This window comes from Spinacia oleracea, chromosome 1 (genome assembly GCF_020520425.1).
Source record: "Spinacia oleracea cultivar Varoflay chromosome 1, BTI_SOV_V1, whole genome shotgun sequence".
Classification (NCBI taxonomy): Eukaryota; Viridiplantae; Streptophyta; class Magnoliopsida; order Caryophyllales; family Amaranthaceae; genus Spinacia; species Spinacia oleracea.
The window spans coordinates 125,030,207-125,046,424 of NC_079487.1; the positions used below are offsets into that span (position 1 = coordinate 125,030,207).

The 16,218-nt window shown below is 34.6% G+C and overlaps 1 protein-coding gene and 2 non-coding genes across 4 annotated transcripts; 1 reads left to right on the forward strand and 2 right to left on the reverse strand.

Moving 5' to 3' along the window:
* Window positions 1–463: 463 nt before the first annotated feature.
* On the forward strand, window positions 464–1,454 carry LOC110784447 (thioredoxin H-type). 2 transcript variants are annotated; one of them, XM_056843887.1, is made up of 4 exons: window positions 464–840; window positions 947–1,069; window positions 1,155–1,303; window positions 1,401–1,454. In XM_056843887.1, the coding sequence occupies exons 1-3, from the start codon at window positions 634–636 to the stop codon at window positions 1,284–1,286; spliced, it is 462 nt and encodes a 153-aa protein (XP_056699865.1). In that variant the 5' UTR covers window positions 464–633; the 3' UTR covers window positions 1,287–1,303; window positions 1,401–1,454. The 2 variants fall into 2 exon arrangements, with proteins under 2 accessions (XP_056699865.1, XP_021844594.2); XM_021988902.2 differs by having other exon boundaries at window positions 468–840; window positions 1,155–1,454.
* A 617-nt stretch (window positions 1,455–2,071) lies between these two features.
* TRNAA-UGC (transfer RNA alanine (anticodon UGC)) lies at window positions 2,072–2,144 on the reverse strand. The gene has a single exon. It is a non-coding gene; the product is annotated as a tRNA-Ala (tRNA).
* Window positions 2,145–6,520: 4,376 nt separating this feature from the next.
* On the reverse strand, window positions 6,521–6,593 carry TRNAA-UGC (transfer RNA alanine (anticodon UGC)). Its single transcript has one exon. It is a non-coding gene; the product is annotated as a tRNA-Ala (tRNA).
* Window positions 6,594–16,218: the final 9,625 nt, after the last annotated feature.

The following is a 16,218-nucleotide window of genomic DNA, read 5'->3' on the forward strand; positions in this document are numbered from 1 at the left end:
TAGAAGTGGATGTTATATTTACGTTGTACCAAGTTGCATGTTTTTAGTTCAAGCACGCGGTTAACTTGTTCACGTCTTTTGTCCTTTTGTGCCTTGCACCCAAAACAAATACTACATGGAATAGATTCTTCAGATGAGATTTAAAATTATAATAGTAGCATGTGTCAATATTAAACTTTATTTACGATTCTAATATGGCTTATTATCCATGATTTGAGTAAACAAATTTCTAAGCTTCAAAGTGGATTCTAAGTAAACAAGAGTGGGTTGGCCTTTTAAAGTTTTTCAAAGATGCCTCAACTGAATTTTTTTTTTCTTCAAGGGCATCATTTGATAGAGTATGCTATAAGCTTATGACTTATGTGCACTTAACAATTCTTTTTGTTTTAATTTCTCGGTATTACCCTACTCAATTACTCATAACATCAGTAGAATTTTCTGAGTTTTCCCGGTCAGAAGACCCTATTTCATGACTAACAGCAAGGTTATATTCTTTCCAGTGATTGATTTCATTCAGAAGTAAGTACATATATTCCAAACCAACATTTCAACTCTCTTTCATCTTAAACTATTATATATGTCAACTTCAGAAATGAAAGCATCTGATACCAGGTTGCAGAAGGGGAATCTACAATGATCATAATCAAATTTACCTATTATATAAGTTCCTTCTTTAAGCTGATAATTCAGCAAGCAATACAGACTTCCAAACTTAGCTTCCATCTGCTTCTTGAAATGGGAATCCGTCTTTCTCGTGGCATTCCACCAGCAGTCATCGAAATTCATTCGACAGATCAATGGAACTCTCATTTAGAATCCTCAAAACATTCTGCCAAACTCGTAAGTTATGCTTACTATAATCCTTTGATTTTGTAGCTGCTTCATTATATGCTCTAGTTTTTCTTAAATTTTGAGCAAAGTTTCTGTTCTTTTTGGAAAACGATAGATGGTGGTCGACTTCTCAGCTTCATGGTGTGGACCATGTCAATACATGGAGCCGATTGTCAAAGATTTCTCGACAAAGTATAGAGATATCGAATTTGTGAAAATCGATGTGGATGAGCTTGCGGTATTACTACACATTCCTAAACAATGTTCTTTCTTCTGAATTGCTAAAGAGTTTTTATATTCATACAACCCCTAATTTGTTGCAGGATGTTGCTAGTGAATTCGGGGTTGATGCGATGCCAACCTTCGTGTTTTTTAGGAAGGGGAAAGAAGTTGACAGGCTTATTGGTGCTAATAAGGGTGAACTTAGGGAGAGAATCACAAAACACAGAGTTTAAGTCCTTTCAATTCCGAGGTTCCAAAAGGTCTTTTTAAAGTTACAAGTTCTGTAAACTTTGTGTAAACCTTATTTAACTGATCACACTATTGTATTGTGTACCCTTAAATTCCAGAAATGAAATCACTGGCACAACTGCATGAGTCTTCTGCAGGGAAGTTTTTCTTTTTTTCTTTCTCAAGTTATAAATTCTAGTTGATTTCGGTTTAAACAGAATTACTGAATGCTTAGTTGTTAATTGAACTCTGGCTTGCTGTTTTTGAAGTTGTCATTGATATACGGATATACCTAGTCCAGAAGCTAAATCAATGGAAAATCATAATCTCCAATCAGGTTTCTTTCGTTTGGCCACTTTGGTGAAAGCCTGAAAGGGGATCTAATGTATGACAAAATTTATAATATACTTATCCAGAATTGTTAATCACATGTACCTGAGTTATTTTTGGATGTCTGGACAAATTTGTAGGATTTCCAAGTATAGTAAGAGTTTATGATTAGATTTCCTAATGTGGTACATGATGGGAAATTAAAGAAATGCTTTGCCTAATCGGATTCACCATCAAATTAACTAGTCCAATTGTATGGCGATGGGATTGTTTGTCCTAAGCTTTTTCTCAGGAGAAACCGTCTTTCTCGTGGCATATGAATTACTTCATTTGCTTAATAATCTTAAACTACGACTCTATGTACAAGTATGCTACTGTCAGTCGAACTGTTTGTTTGTCCTTAAGCACAAAAGTATGTTCACTCCTGTGATTTTAAAAAAAAAGGGAATCTAAAAAAAGATGGAGATGCGGGGGATCGAACCCCGTGCCTCTCGCATGCAAAGCGAGCGCTCTACCATTTGAGCTACATCCCCTTTTTGGTTAAAATTTGCGTTAGATATCAAAAAAATAATAAAATGTAATCTGAACAAACCTGTGACAAATAACTGGAAATGATTATTCGAATCACAGTGCCTAGCCTAATGCCTTAATATAACCTAACTAAACATCTTTATTTTGCCGTTAATATATATGGGCCAACTACAAATTATAGAATCCAAGTAGCATATCAAAACGGACAAGAATCATCTCCAAGATAATCAACCAAAAAATACAATCACATTTCGCCAAATATAATTCATCAAGCAAACCAATGATGGACCGCAATAATAATCAACAAGGAAGAATTAACTGTACTCATCACACGAGAATTATACGTGAAAAACTAATTCATTGTGAAGAGTAAAAACTATGGGACTTAAGCCCACCATTTGTTCTTCTTTTGCTGGATAAAATTTAGGCTGAAATGAACCCAAATCAAGTTCACAAAGATCACAATACACCAAATAGGCAAATTTTCTATAAATTTGGTAGAATAAAAAAATGGATTTGGAAAACCCAATAAAGGGAGGACATTAAGATCCACTTACAAGCTCAAAAGAGGTATAATGCCAAAGTTAGCTATTTGGTAATAGTATGCATAACTCCGCTATTAAGAAGTTCAGCCTCAGAAGCAAGCCCATTTTCAATGTAAGGCCTTTGTAATGTCTTTTCTTTTGGCTAATTTGTTGTTGTATTTTTCTGCCTTGTAAGCAAAGTTACTTTGGTCGTTTATAGTACTAGGTTAGCCACCACATATGATTGGCATTGTGGTATTTAAGGCAAATGGTGTAAGGGCAGCAGTCAAGTTGAATAACAAAAATACTCGAGCTACAAGTTTCAATCTTTCTCTTCCTCTCTTTTCTCAAAACAAATTCTGCAACTTTCTACATTCATTGATGAAAGTTTATATGGTATCCGAGCTGTAGGAGTTCAGAACATCAGAATCAGAGTGAAGTTTGTAAGAGTAAGTTATTTGTAAGAAATCACCTCGGAGTTTCCATCTTTATAGCTGCAAGTGAGTGAATATGAGTGATAACACCTTCAGTAGCTATTGGATCGAGGTTTACAATTTTAGATATGCAGAATCCATTGTTCCTTCATCATCTGATGGACCTCTCTCTATTAGTGTGGCTAAGTTACAAGGTGTTGCTAACTATAGAACACGGAGGAGGTCATTTGAGATACAACTCTCATCCAAAAGAAAGCTCGAATTTGTCAAAGGCGCTGTAACAAGGAGCATTGAGGATGAAACCAATGCAACTCAGTGGGACACCTGCACCAATGTGGTAACTTGTTGGCTTCATACTAATGTTTGTGAATCTATTAAAAAATCTACTCTGTTTATTAAGAATGCACACAAGGAATGAAAACAGTTATAAAAAAGGTTTATGCTTTCTAATGGATCTAGAAATTATAAGCCCAACAAAGATTTTTTTAACCTGAAACAAAATGTTAGAAAAATAGATGAATACTACACTGCAATGAGTAGGCTTTGGGATGAAATTGAATCAATGAATATGATGCATGTGCTCACAACTGTTGCACAAGATGTCTCAGTTGTAACAAAAGCTGTTGAAACTTAGAAAGAACAAGCTAAACTGTTTCAGTTCCTAAATGGTCTTGATGATGTCTATAGTCCACAAAGAAGTCAGTTACTTATGAAGTCACCTTACCATTTGTTGAGTCTGCATGTGCTGTGATACAACAAGAAGAATCTCAAAGAGATGTGTTGGGTCAAAACCGACAGTGACACCTCTTCTATGTATAGGCAAGGGTAGTGTAAGCACAAAGAGATATGGAACCTGCACTACTTGTGGTATCAAAGGACACAATAGTGAAAGGTATGAGATTGTTGTGGGATATCCTAAATGGCATTACAAATACAACAAGAAATCTGGGAACAAAACTGAAAACAAAAGTCAACCTTCTGGAACAAGGTGGACAGAAAACAAGGGAGCCCCCTCAAGTGGGTTGAAATCAGCTAATAATGCTCAAGGGATGAGTGAGAAAGATGACGAGATTGTCTTCTCAAGCCATCAATTGGAAAAATTACTCAAGTTAATGCCTTCAAGTGCAGTATCAACACTCAATGCCATGAAATATTCAGAAACTGATGATGAACTGGATAGTGCTTTCTCTGGAATGATGACCTGTTTCAATGCAAGGTGTGAAGAGTGGATAATGGACTCTGGTGCATCTAATCACATGACAGGAACTCTAAACTTACTCACAAATGTGAGAAAGGCACCATCAAATCTCACAATCAATTTTCCAACCGGTCCAAGTGCAATGATAACTCATTATGGAGATATCACCCTCTCCAATGGTTTAGAGATGATAAATGTGTTGTATGTACCTCAATTCAAACATAACTTGATGTTATTCATAAATTGGCCAAAGACAATCTATGTGATGTATTTTTCTGCCCTAGGACATGCACCATTGTGGATTCTTTGACAAGGGAACTCGGAGGTGAAGGTGAAATGAAGCATGGTCTGTATTATTTGAAAAACTAAAAGGAAGAAACAATGAGGATGATTGGGAATGCAAGCTCTGGAACTGAATTAAATGATCTCTGGCACCACAGATTGGGGCATGCACCTAAGTCAAAATATATATATATATATCCCTTGTGTGCAACCCTATGTGAAAGAAAAAACTCATACCTGTATAACTTGCCCTATGTCCAAGTTTACCAAGATACCTTATTCTTTGAGTGACTCACATGCTGCAAAGCCTTTTGAGTTGATCCATGTTGATCTATAGGGACCGTGCAGAGTAGTAGCAAGAGAAAAGCACATATATTTTATGACAATTGTGGATGATTTCTCAAGAATGACCTGCCTGTATTTGCAGAAACTCAAATCTGAGTCATTTGGAACAATAGAAATGTTCAACAATTATGCAAATACTCAGTACAACAAGAAAATCAAAAAAATCAGGTCAAAGAATGCTCTTGAGTTTGATGATGATGATTGTAAGCTGTTCTTTGCAAGGATGGGAATCATTCATCAAACTTCATGTGTAAACCTCAACAAAATTCAAGGGTTGAACAAAGCATAGACATGCTTTGGAGGTGAACAGAGCTCTAAGATTTCAAGCAAGCTTACCACTGAAATACTGGAGTGAATGTGCATTGACTGATGTTCACCTGATAAACAGACTTCCCACACCAGTTCTGCAGAATAGAACTCCTTATGAAGTTCTGAACAACACTCCTCAAGAATATGATTACTTGAGAGTCTTTGGTTGTTTGATTTTTGCCTCAAACCCATACCAAATTGGTGACAAATTTGAAGCAAGGGGTGTACCTTGTGTTTCTTAGGGTATCCTACAACCTAGAAGGGATACAGGTTGTTGAACCTCTTGAACATGTCACAGTTTGTCTCAAGGGATGTAAAATTTCATGAGAACATTTTCCCTTGAGAAAATTTGTGTGACTACCTATATGAAACCTCTCCTTGTCCCAATGTCCAGTCAACATGAATTCTCAGATGATGTCATTGAGTACAATATTGACCATGATGATGACTTTGAACCAAATCCAAACACAAAATCAAACAACAACCCAAACACAGAGGCCTAGATACAATCCTCAAGTCCACAAACACACCAGCCCAATGAACCCTTGACTCAACCACCTCTGAAAAGGTCCATAAGACCAACAAAACCACCTACATGGATAAAATAATATATGAATCCATATGTAAGACCTTATGCAAATGTCATAACTGTGACACAGTTCCCTTTGGACAAACAGTTTAGTTGTTTCTTGTCCACAATGAGCAGAACAACTGATCTTGTGCATTTCAAGCATGCAATTGCTCACAAGCACGGGGTAGATGCCATGAATACAAAATTGGAAGCACTAGAACTGAATGACACTTGGGAAATAACAACCTTGCCTCTTGGAAAACATGTGACTGGGTGCAAGTGGCTATACAAAATAAAGCGCAAGAAGTATGGTAACATTGAGAGGCATAAATCCAGGGTTGTTGTCCTTGAAAACAAACAAATTCATGGGATTGATTACAGCGAAACATTTGCATCAGTGGCTAAAATGATAACAGTAATAGCTGTAATAGCAGTGACTGCAATGTTTGAATAGTTCAATAAGCTCAATAAACTCAATCAATACAGACTTGATATTTGAAATCAACAACATAATACTATAATACATAGTACGGAGTAGTAGACTAGTAGTACGTACTAGTAAGCATTTTATTGGTATAAGAAATATTAATTAGTTGGTAAGATTTAGCCAAAGTCTTACTACTCTTATTAAAAAGAACATTACTTTTTCTTTGTTGCTTTTAATAAAAGGAAACAAAGTGATGAAAATGCAACTATAAGAAGATTAAAAAACAAATGGAGATGCGGGGGATCGAACCCCGTGCCTCTCGCATGCAAAGCGAGCGCTCTACCATTTGAGCTACATCCCCTCGTTGACTTAATGTTAATTAAAGTCTTTATATATCGCGCATGTTGCATTTACACTTCCACTTTTCGTACTAGTGTACTACGTATTACCGGAATGGCTTGACTTAAGTATGGACTATGGAGTAATAATAACAGATGATTGGATTTTCATACTTTCGTATAATTCACTACCGGTACGGAGTACATGCTAATGACGTGACGGTACAACTACAATTTTAGAAACAAGCATTATATATACCATATACGAAGTAGGTCATGAGAAAGGGGTTCCTAAACTCGATGAAAAATAACTTTAGGGTTGAGAATTGAATTACTATGTAAATTAAACGACAGTACGTGCAAATCTGATAGACAATAATCAATACGTACGATTTTAGTGGGACACTAATCATTACGTACGTATGTTCATGAACAGACAAGAGAAATTTTCCAATATCACAATATTTTTAGCATAATTAACGTGGGTAGATTAAGATGCGACTACGTGATCTAGCGAGGGAGGCTACATCGCTGGTTACCAGCGGCTTTTTTGCCCATACCCAGGGGCAAAATCGTCTTTTCACTCAATTAGTTGAAAAGTCAAACAAAGTACTAAGTATCGGAAATAAATGACAGTATTCAATATAACAATGACAGTATTCAATACAACAATGACAGTATTCAATACAACAATGACAATATTTATACAAACAATGACATAGTATATGTAACACGTTTATCCAGTCATTTAAGTGGTCCCTTTACTATTTTTGTTTCATTTCGTTTTCTTCTTTTTGGATGATTAATTGATTATGACAGAGAGTATATGTAACACGTTTATCCAGTCATTTAAGTGGTCCCTTTACTATTTTTGTTTCATTTCGTTTTCTTCTCTTTAGATGATTATGACAAATTTTAATACAACAATGACAGTATATACACAATAATGACAGTATTTATCTAACCTTTGACAGTATATAACAAGTTCGCAATATTTTTACCATTTATTTAAGGGGTGGGCAATCATTGCAATTTATTTTCTTTTCACTTTTTTTTAGTGGATATGGGGCAGATTTGCCTCCCTCGTGATCTAGCATCTTGCATCAATAATAGCTAGCAAAGACGTCAAATCAAAACTCCCAAAGTGAGAAATTGGACTTACTTTTATATAAAGAAATAAAACACTGTAATATTTGTAGATTTGCTAAGAGTTGGTGTTATTGGTGCACACTCCTCCTTTTAAAAAGTAAACAGTAATATTATACTTTTATTTGAGAATCTGAGATAACTCTGGAATGAATTCCAAACAGGATATCAGAATGTTAAATCTTCTCTCTTTATCAATCAATTTTATGCTCATTGGTTTGATTCAGTTGATGAGTATATTTGTCAATACAAAATTTTGATATTTTTACAAATTTGATATTTCTAAGACGAATCTAACCATCAATTTACATAATATTGTTTTATGACGTACTACTTCAGTCTTGATCATAAAGATTTACAGTTACTATTTGCACAAATATTAAGACAAAATGAAAAAGTGTGTGAATATAATAAAGTATGAAAGAAGAGTACGTAAAAAGTGAGCGATGATAAAAAGAATGAATAAAGTCAGAGAAAGTGGATGTAAAATTGTAAATGTTGTGGGGTAATTGGGGTAAGGTATTAAATTTTCATGTCTTAAAATAGTATAAAACACAATGTAAAGAAAATTATGAAACAAATTAAAACGAAAATTGTAAAGATCATTTTGAAACGGAGTAGTATGTAACTCATGTAAAAGTCAAACTGTTGCAATTTTATGGAAAAAAAATACATTTAATTATTGTACTCAGATGAAATGAGCATTTTTTTTTTTTAATCTTTTTTAAAGGAGAACATGCAAATCATGTGATTAATTATTACTAAAAGTTAAACCCTATCAATCTATAGTATACTAACATTCCTATTACAATGTCACCTATTACAAATGTCAAGAAATATAATCTATATCTCGTAGTCCTTCAAAAGGAAGACCATAGATTATTAGATGACATGTGTTATCCCCATCTTTCATCCATTACACTATAAAAATTTGTATCTTTTATGACAACCTAATAACGACAGGTAAAAATCTCGTCGCAAAAGGACTTTTGCGACGGGATAACAACCCAACAGAGACGGGAACAACCGTCGCAAATGTCTTTTACGACGGGTTAACGACGAGATTTTCCATTAACGACAGCCCCTTTTATGACGGGTTCGCGACGGAAAATCCCGTCGTTAATCAACAATTATTAACCTTTAGCGACGGAATTTCCCGTCGTTAATAGTACAATTTCTTGTAGTGTTAATTTGTTAATTTTTTTAATTTTTCCTTTTGTTGTTTGTTATATGAAGTATTTTATAGCTTCAACACATTTTTCACTTCATCTTCCTCATTCAACATCACATCATTTAATTCATATAACATTTTCCACCTCATCTCCGTATTTAATACTCAATATTAATCCACCATCTAATTTATATATTTTGTCAACTTTCAAATTTCACCTCTAACTGATATGACCTCTGGGAATCAAGAAGCATGAGAGACGAGACGAGGAGGGATCGTGGAAAGGGAAAAACGAGTTATTAAGCAATGGAAGGGGCAGACTGATGCCTGATGGATGTATACAAATTAAATAGAAAGAACTGAAGCTAGAGAATGTCAAGGAATTTCAAATTGGCCAACCACAAATTAAAGGCGACTTTTTTTTATGGATTAGTTAAATCGAATTGTTGTTACACATTACAAAGTGAACAAGAAGTAAATTTAATTAGTATGAGAATTTATTTATTTTTGGCATCGACTAGGAGAAAATTAGAGAAAATTATTTTTGACATAAAGAAAGCCAAAATTAATAAACGTAGACATAATTCTAAAAAGGTAATACTTCATATGTGTTTGATAAAGCGCACTGATAAATTATCGAATTTAATTTTTGGAAATTAAAATTACTTTGTTTTTGTCCGAGTTCGTGAGTATGTTATTGGATTATTTTTATTTGTCCACGTAGTACTGTAGTACGTAGTATATCAAACAAATTTCTTTTATTAGAAACAACGCCTTAACCTAGTTACAAGCATAGATAAAACATGGTTTGAAAGTTTGAATCTATGTAATTGAGTAGGTGTATGTAGCTCTCTGTTCTCTAGTGATAATTCTCGATTATGTACGAGCTATTGCTTTCTATAATTTTAAGACTTCTAGGTGGTGAATATGGTGCCAAGTCTATCCCTTTGAGGGATTCTTTTGGCCGTTTTGTCTCTTTGTAGTACGTGTTGTATCTCCTGTTTTTGTTGGCTCGTGAAGCCTTAATAAAAATTCTTACTGATAAAAAAAAAAAAAAAAAAAACAACTTAACCTAACTTCAGAGAGTTGACTACTATTTTGGTATGTTGTAAACTAGCGATGGCAAGCTAAGCCGGGTTCGTTTTTTTGCATATCTGATATGTGTGGAAACACACATATCAACTAAAAGACAAATAGCTAAAAGACAAAAAAGGAAGTACCATTCATGTAAAAAAAAGTACCATTCTGTAAAAAAAAGTACCATTCTGTAAAAAAAAATATACCATTTGTATTTAGAAAAGTACCATTTAATTATTTTTTTGTCCTTAATTTTTCCTATTTTATCTTATATTCTGATATGTATTTTCCCATACATATCTAATATGTATTTGTACTTCCTTAGCTAAGCCACACATTTGTATATAAAAAGAATCCGCTTCTTAAAGTTCCAAACATGGTCATTTCCTTCTCTCTCGATCGTTCACTTTTCTTGTTCCACACTTCCACGTCCAAGAAATAAGTTGGTCCAATGTTGTTGAGGTGTTGAATGTTAAGGACCTTGATCGAGGTATCCGGATCCAAAGATGTTCCATCTTCACGAGTACAATAGAGATATATTAGTTTTTGTATTATTGAGGATTCATCGTATCTTAAAGTTGGTGTATGCAAACTATTTTATAAATATCATCAAATATTGAGAAGTACGAAGTAGTAGCTACCTCCGTTTCATACAGATCTTTATGGTTAGTATTTACACAAATATTAAAACAAAAGTAGAAGAATGGTTGAATATAATAAAATATGGATAAAGTAAGTAATGTGTAAAAAGATGGGTGAGTGTAAGAAAAAAAAAAATGAATAAAGTAAGAGCAAGTGAGTGGAAAATTGTAAATATTGTGAAATAAAAATTGAAGGGTACGTAAGATAGTAAATTTTTATGTCCAAAAATAGAATAAAATCAAATGCAAAGAACATTATGAAATAGATTAAAACAAAAAGTATAAAGATTTTTTTAAAACAGAGAACGTACTATACTACTCTGTATTTCTAATAATTCCTCCGTTTCGGAAATATCGCACCATTTGTTTTTTACACTATTCACACTACGACCTAGGCCACTTTTTGTGATTCGTACGTAAGGAAATTTTAATCATGTGGGGTCATGTTAGATTCGTGTCGATATATATTTTCTAAATATTAATTTTTTATGATTTTCACTTGCACACAATTTGAGATATTAAGAGTCAAAGTAATGGTTAGAGGAGTAAAAGTCAATCATGATACGATATTTCCGGAACGGGGAAAGTATTAGAAATAAAGGAGTATGTACGAGTGTGCGAAGGACTCCGATTGGCGAGGAAGTACAAATACATACTCCCTCCGTCCCATAATATAGTGCCTGTTTTCCTAAAATGGTGTCCCTAAATGATGTGCCTATTTCTATTTTAAACCATTAATTTTTACTTTGAAAATTGTACTTTTTGACTTTTATTCAACCCATGTGCTTGATTTTTGTCCTTTTTAGGCCTATTTATTATGTACACACCTTTAATCTATAATTTATCTCTCCATTTTTGCCAACTAACATGTACTTTATCTTGAAAGTACAAATCATTATTGTTTTTATTATCAATGTTATTCTTTACCTTAATAACCGTGATTTTGGTCAAACGGGCACTATATTATGGGACGGAGGGAGTATCAGATATGTATGGGGAAATACATATCAAAACAAAAGACAAAATAGAAAAAAGGACAAAAAAATAATTAAATGGTACTCCGTACTTTTCTAAACACAAATGGTACTTTTTTTTTATAGAGTGGTACTTTTTTTTACATGAATGGTACTTTCTTTTTTTTGTCTTTTACTTATTTGTCTTTTAGTTGATATGTGTGTTTCCACACATATCAGATATGCGAAAAAACGAACCCGGAGAGGAGACAATAGTTGCATTTTGCAAACAATTAAGTGAAGAAATTAAAACAAAAAGATTCTGGAAATTAATGACCCTAGATATGCTTCCCAATTACGGAGAACATCACTTTTGTTCGCATTATTTCTGTCGTTCTTCGGTTTAAAAAGTTTACATCCCATGAAAATTTGATTCGTATATGAAAATTTGAAAACACGTAATATATCATCTCTTTTTTTTTAAAAGAAAAAAACACGTAGAATATATCTCCCAATACCTTAATTTTAAGTTCTTCGTATATGTTAAAAATAAATTGTGCAAACGAGCCATACAAATTATAAATAGATCGAGGGACCGATCAAAACATGTGATAAAAGGGTTTTGTTCTAATTTATTTGAAGTTCGTTGTCCGATCTTGATCTATTGGGAACAAATATTGACTTATTCCATTTATCAACATTTGTGATTGCATTGTACTTGATAAATTCATTGGGTCGTACACAAGCCTATATATGAAAAGAGATTAAGCATTTATAAATTCTACCAGAGTTCTATCATAAAATTAATCAATTAATGATTGGTGGAGTAACTTATTAATCTTATATGTTAGTCAATCTCTCTCATACTGATTTTTTCCATGTATCCATATTTGTGATTGTATCATATATGATACAAACACATACAAGAGAAGATATTGACCACATATGATCCTAGGTCACACCGTCCTTACTAGACCCTCTTAACTTGAGGTTAAGCCCCTACTTGGGACATTCACTTCTGTTGGGCAACTTGCTCCAAACAGAACTTCGACTCTTCTCCAAATTGCAAACTCTTCAACATCGGTGGCCCCTCCGCTTTTTGAGACAAACAATCGGCCAAGACCGATAGCTCTTATACCATGATAAACTCATCATGCTATATACAAATCCATACAATATAAGTCTAGCGGGGTTCCATACTAAAACCAATATACTGGTGATAGATGGGGTAGCCCACCATTCTTATACTTTGTATATGTTAGTTAATATCTTTCTATTTTTTCAACGTGGAAAAATTATTCTAATAATCACATGTGAATCATACTCTTAACAATATCCATACTTCAATAAGTAGATGTTTGAAAGCCCTTATATATTATTAAACATATTTTTAGGGGAATCGATAACATACTATGCCAAGGTTATCAGGTTGAGATTCCACGTACTTTGGGTCGGTGTAAGGGGTAGCTAGGATCAAATCATAGGATCATAGAACCCTACTGAATTGCAAAAAAGGATAATAAAAATGTTACTAATTGACTAAATACACATCTTTTAAACAATATGGATGCTAAATAAAAATTCTCACATGATATTGATGTTTTAAAGTCAATATGGCTTCGGAAGAGTGAGATAGATTAGAGAAGAAGAATTCATGCGTTCATGAAGTTAGTTTTTTTAATTTTTTTTTGGTTTAGAGAAAATATATATAGTTAGTTGCTTTTACGGATCATTTAATAAGTAAAAAACTATGATCACCCGATTCGAACCAATCTTGCACGATCCTGAGCGATTCTGCAATGACCCCGCAGGTGAAATGTAGGATTGACCGATCCTATACATACGACGTTGATAACTGATCTTGCTACAATCACACCAGTCTTGCAATTATGCTTGTCATATATATGCATCGTTTTTGCTAAAATTAAATCGTAGCATCGGCTATGATCCGGATCGTTGTGGATTTAATTTCTTATCATGCAAAAGACACTATAGTATTATTATTTAACTTTTTGAGGGAATTTAAAGAGTGGTTCTCAATTATGAAGCCAACCACTTTGTAAACCACTAGGTTATTAGTGATTTGACATTAATAATATTCGTTGTGAACAACAATTTGCTTTTAAAAGCTATAATTTTTATTTTTTTTCTAAGGAGCTATAATATGTTGTCCACTTTATAACTCCAAATAGCAATTCAAGTAATGGTATATTTACGTATACATTTTAGACGGTACGTACCGCATACGATCTTTGACTAGCTTGATTTTTTCATTATTTTAAGGAGTATATTAGTCGATCATGAAATAGTGGATTCCTCTGTTAATAAATAATTTATTTTTGATAAAAAGTCTTAGGTAAGGAGCCCATTTGTGCGCAGCAAACTTGCTTCTCGATTACAAGATGTCCTTAAATTATTTGGAGTTCGGTTTCAGACAATAACTTGTGTTGTGGGTTGGGTTTGACACAACTTGTACTGAATCATGTGGTTGGACTCATTTATGATACATGACATAATACGCCCGATTTAGATATTTTCTTGATGTGTCATGAACTCATGGGTGGAGATTTTCCAACACAATCCATTTCGATCCACCCCACTTGACCCGTCACAACTAGAGCTGTCAAAATAGGTCATCGGGTCGGGTTTGGGTCGGGTCATCTCGGGTTTCGGGGTCATGATCAGGCCGGGTCGTGTCGGGTTAATATTTCATTCGGGTTGAGTTCAGGTTCGGTCGGGTCGATTTAAGGTCGGGTCATATTGGGTTTTTTCTATCCCGGATTCAGGTCGGGTTCGAGTCGGTTCACATTTCGGTCAGGTTTGATTTCGGGTTAGGGTCTTATCGGGTCGGGTTTAAGTCGGTTTGTAGCAGATAATTTCGGGTTCGGGTCTTATCGAGTCGGGTTTAAGTCGGTTTGCAACACAGTTATTTTCGGGTTCGGATCTTAGTTTGGATCGGATAATAATCAGATCAAATAGAATTCAGATCGGGTCACTCTCAAGGACGGGTCAAACTCGGGTATGATAATTAACCTATACATTTTAAGGATTTTATATTCTAAAAATTTTTGTTTAACTTATTTTAGAGTTAAATTTTTCAATATTTAGCAATAAATAATTAAAATAGATATATCAATGAAGTTAATATTTGGTCGTGTCATTGATAACTCGGGTAAATCGAGTAGCGGGTTCTCACAGGTCGGGTCTATAGCAGGTTTCATCGAGTTACAATCGGTTTCGGGTTGACATCGGGTCGGGTATCAAATCGGGTTCGGGTCATTGTTCGGTCGGGTCAGTTCGGTTATCGGTCATTTTCGGGTCGGATGTCGGGTTCGGGTTCTGGTGTTACAACATCGGGTTAAAATCGGTTATCGGTTTTTTCGGGTCGGGTACAGGTCGGGTTTCGGGTTACCTGTTTTACCGTAATTTCGGGTCATGGTCGGTTACGGGTTCGGTCGGTTCAGGTCGGGTTTTCGGGTCGGGTCAGTTTTTGACAGCTCTAGTCACAACCCACCACGGCACACCTGCCCTTCCCAAACAAACCAACGAAATAAAGCTCAGCTAACACACGAACCTAGTCCACTCGACACACGAACCATGTCCACCCGACACACGAACCTAGCCCACGACCTTGTGACCCACCCGACGCGCTATCCTAATTTACACTATTTTGTATGTCTAAAATGCTAATAAGTATTTTAATTTTAATGTTTAAATATACATTCACAGATTATGTCATTAGTATAACAATTCATTAATTTAATTTAATATGAATTTTGTAGTTTCTTTTACGCTTAAGTAATCGTCCAAATTCGCTGGATCCACATGACCCAAATCATCCCCCAAAGCCCGACTAAGCTCACCAAACACGACAAAACTACATCAGCCTTCAAAACCCAACCCACAAAACCTATCGGACCCACTCGATCCATATAACCCACCATGACCCTGTAATGATCCAACACGTATTGTGTTTAATTTTCTCGACACAGCCCACGATCAGACCCACCTGACCTATACGGTGTCAGTCGTGTGTCAACCGTTCCCGATCCATGACCCACCAAACCACCCATGATCCACCCAACTCGCCTCGTTGGCCATCTCTACTTGTGGATAAGGGTGCACTCTCTTTACATCAAAAGTTAGGGATCGTTCGGTATCACTGTAAGTTTTCAATTTTTGGTTGTTTTGTTCTGAAAGTCATGAACTAAAAACTAGGTCATACTTATAGTAATCATGTTGATTTTGAAAACTAACAACAAAAATTTGGAAACTACTTTTTGTGATTTTCATATTTTGGTTTTTAGTTTTATGAAAAACATAAAACTGGAAATAAAAAAAACGATACCGAACAGGACCTTAGGTTTTGGATTTAATAATTTCCTTTAAGTTTTAGTTAGCTAGAGGTCTAATAATTAAATCTACTCTTGTGGAATAGGGTACAATTAGTCAATTGGGTATGTACAACAAGATCTAATAAGTTCAGGTCCAATTAAGTCTAATGTTAATCACTAATGTGAATCCTAGCATTAAGCTTAATTATATATTGGTGAGATTTCCTACTCACTTTATTCCAAATTCATTCAACTAAGTCGATAAAGAGAAATGATCTTTCACTTTATTTATGAGAAGAATACAGAGTATCAATATCTATTACTCT

Coding starts and splice junctions, on each gene's coding strand:
- LOC110784447 (XM_056843887.1), top strand. CDS start 634: ATGATCATAATCAAATTTACCTATTATATAAGTTCCTTCTTTAAGCTG. Junction 841..946: donor CAAAACATTCTGCCAAACTC/GTAAGTTATGCT, acceptor GGAAAACGATAG/ATGGTGGTCGACTTCTCAGC. Junction 1,070..1,154: donor TCGATGTGGATGAGCTTGCG/GTATTACTACAC, acceptor AATTTGTTGCAG/GATGTTGCTAGTGAATTCGG.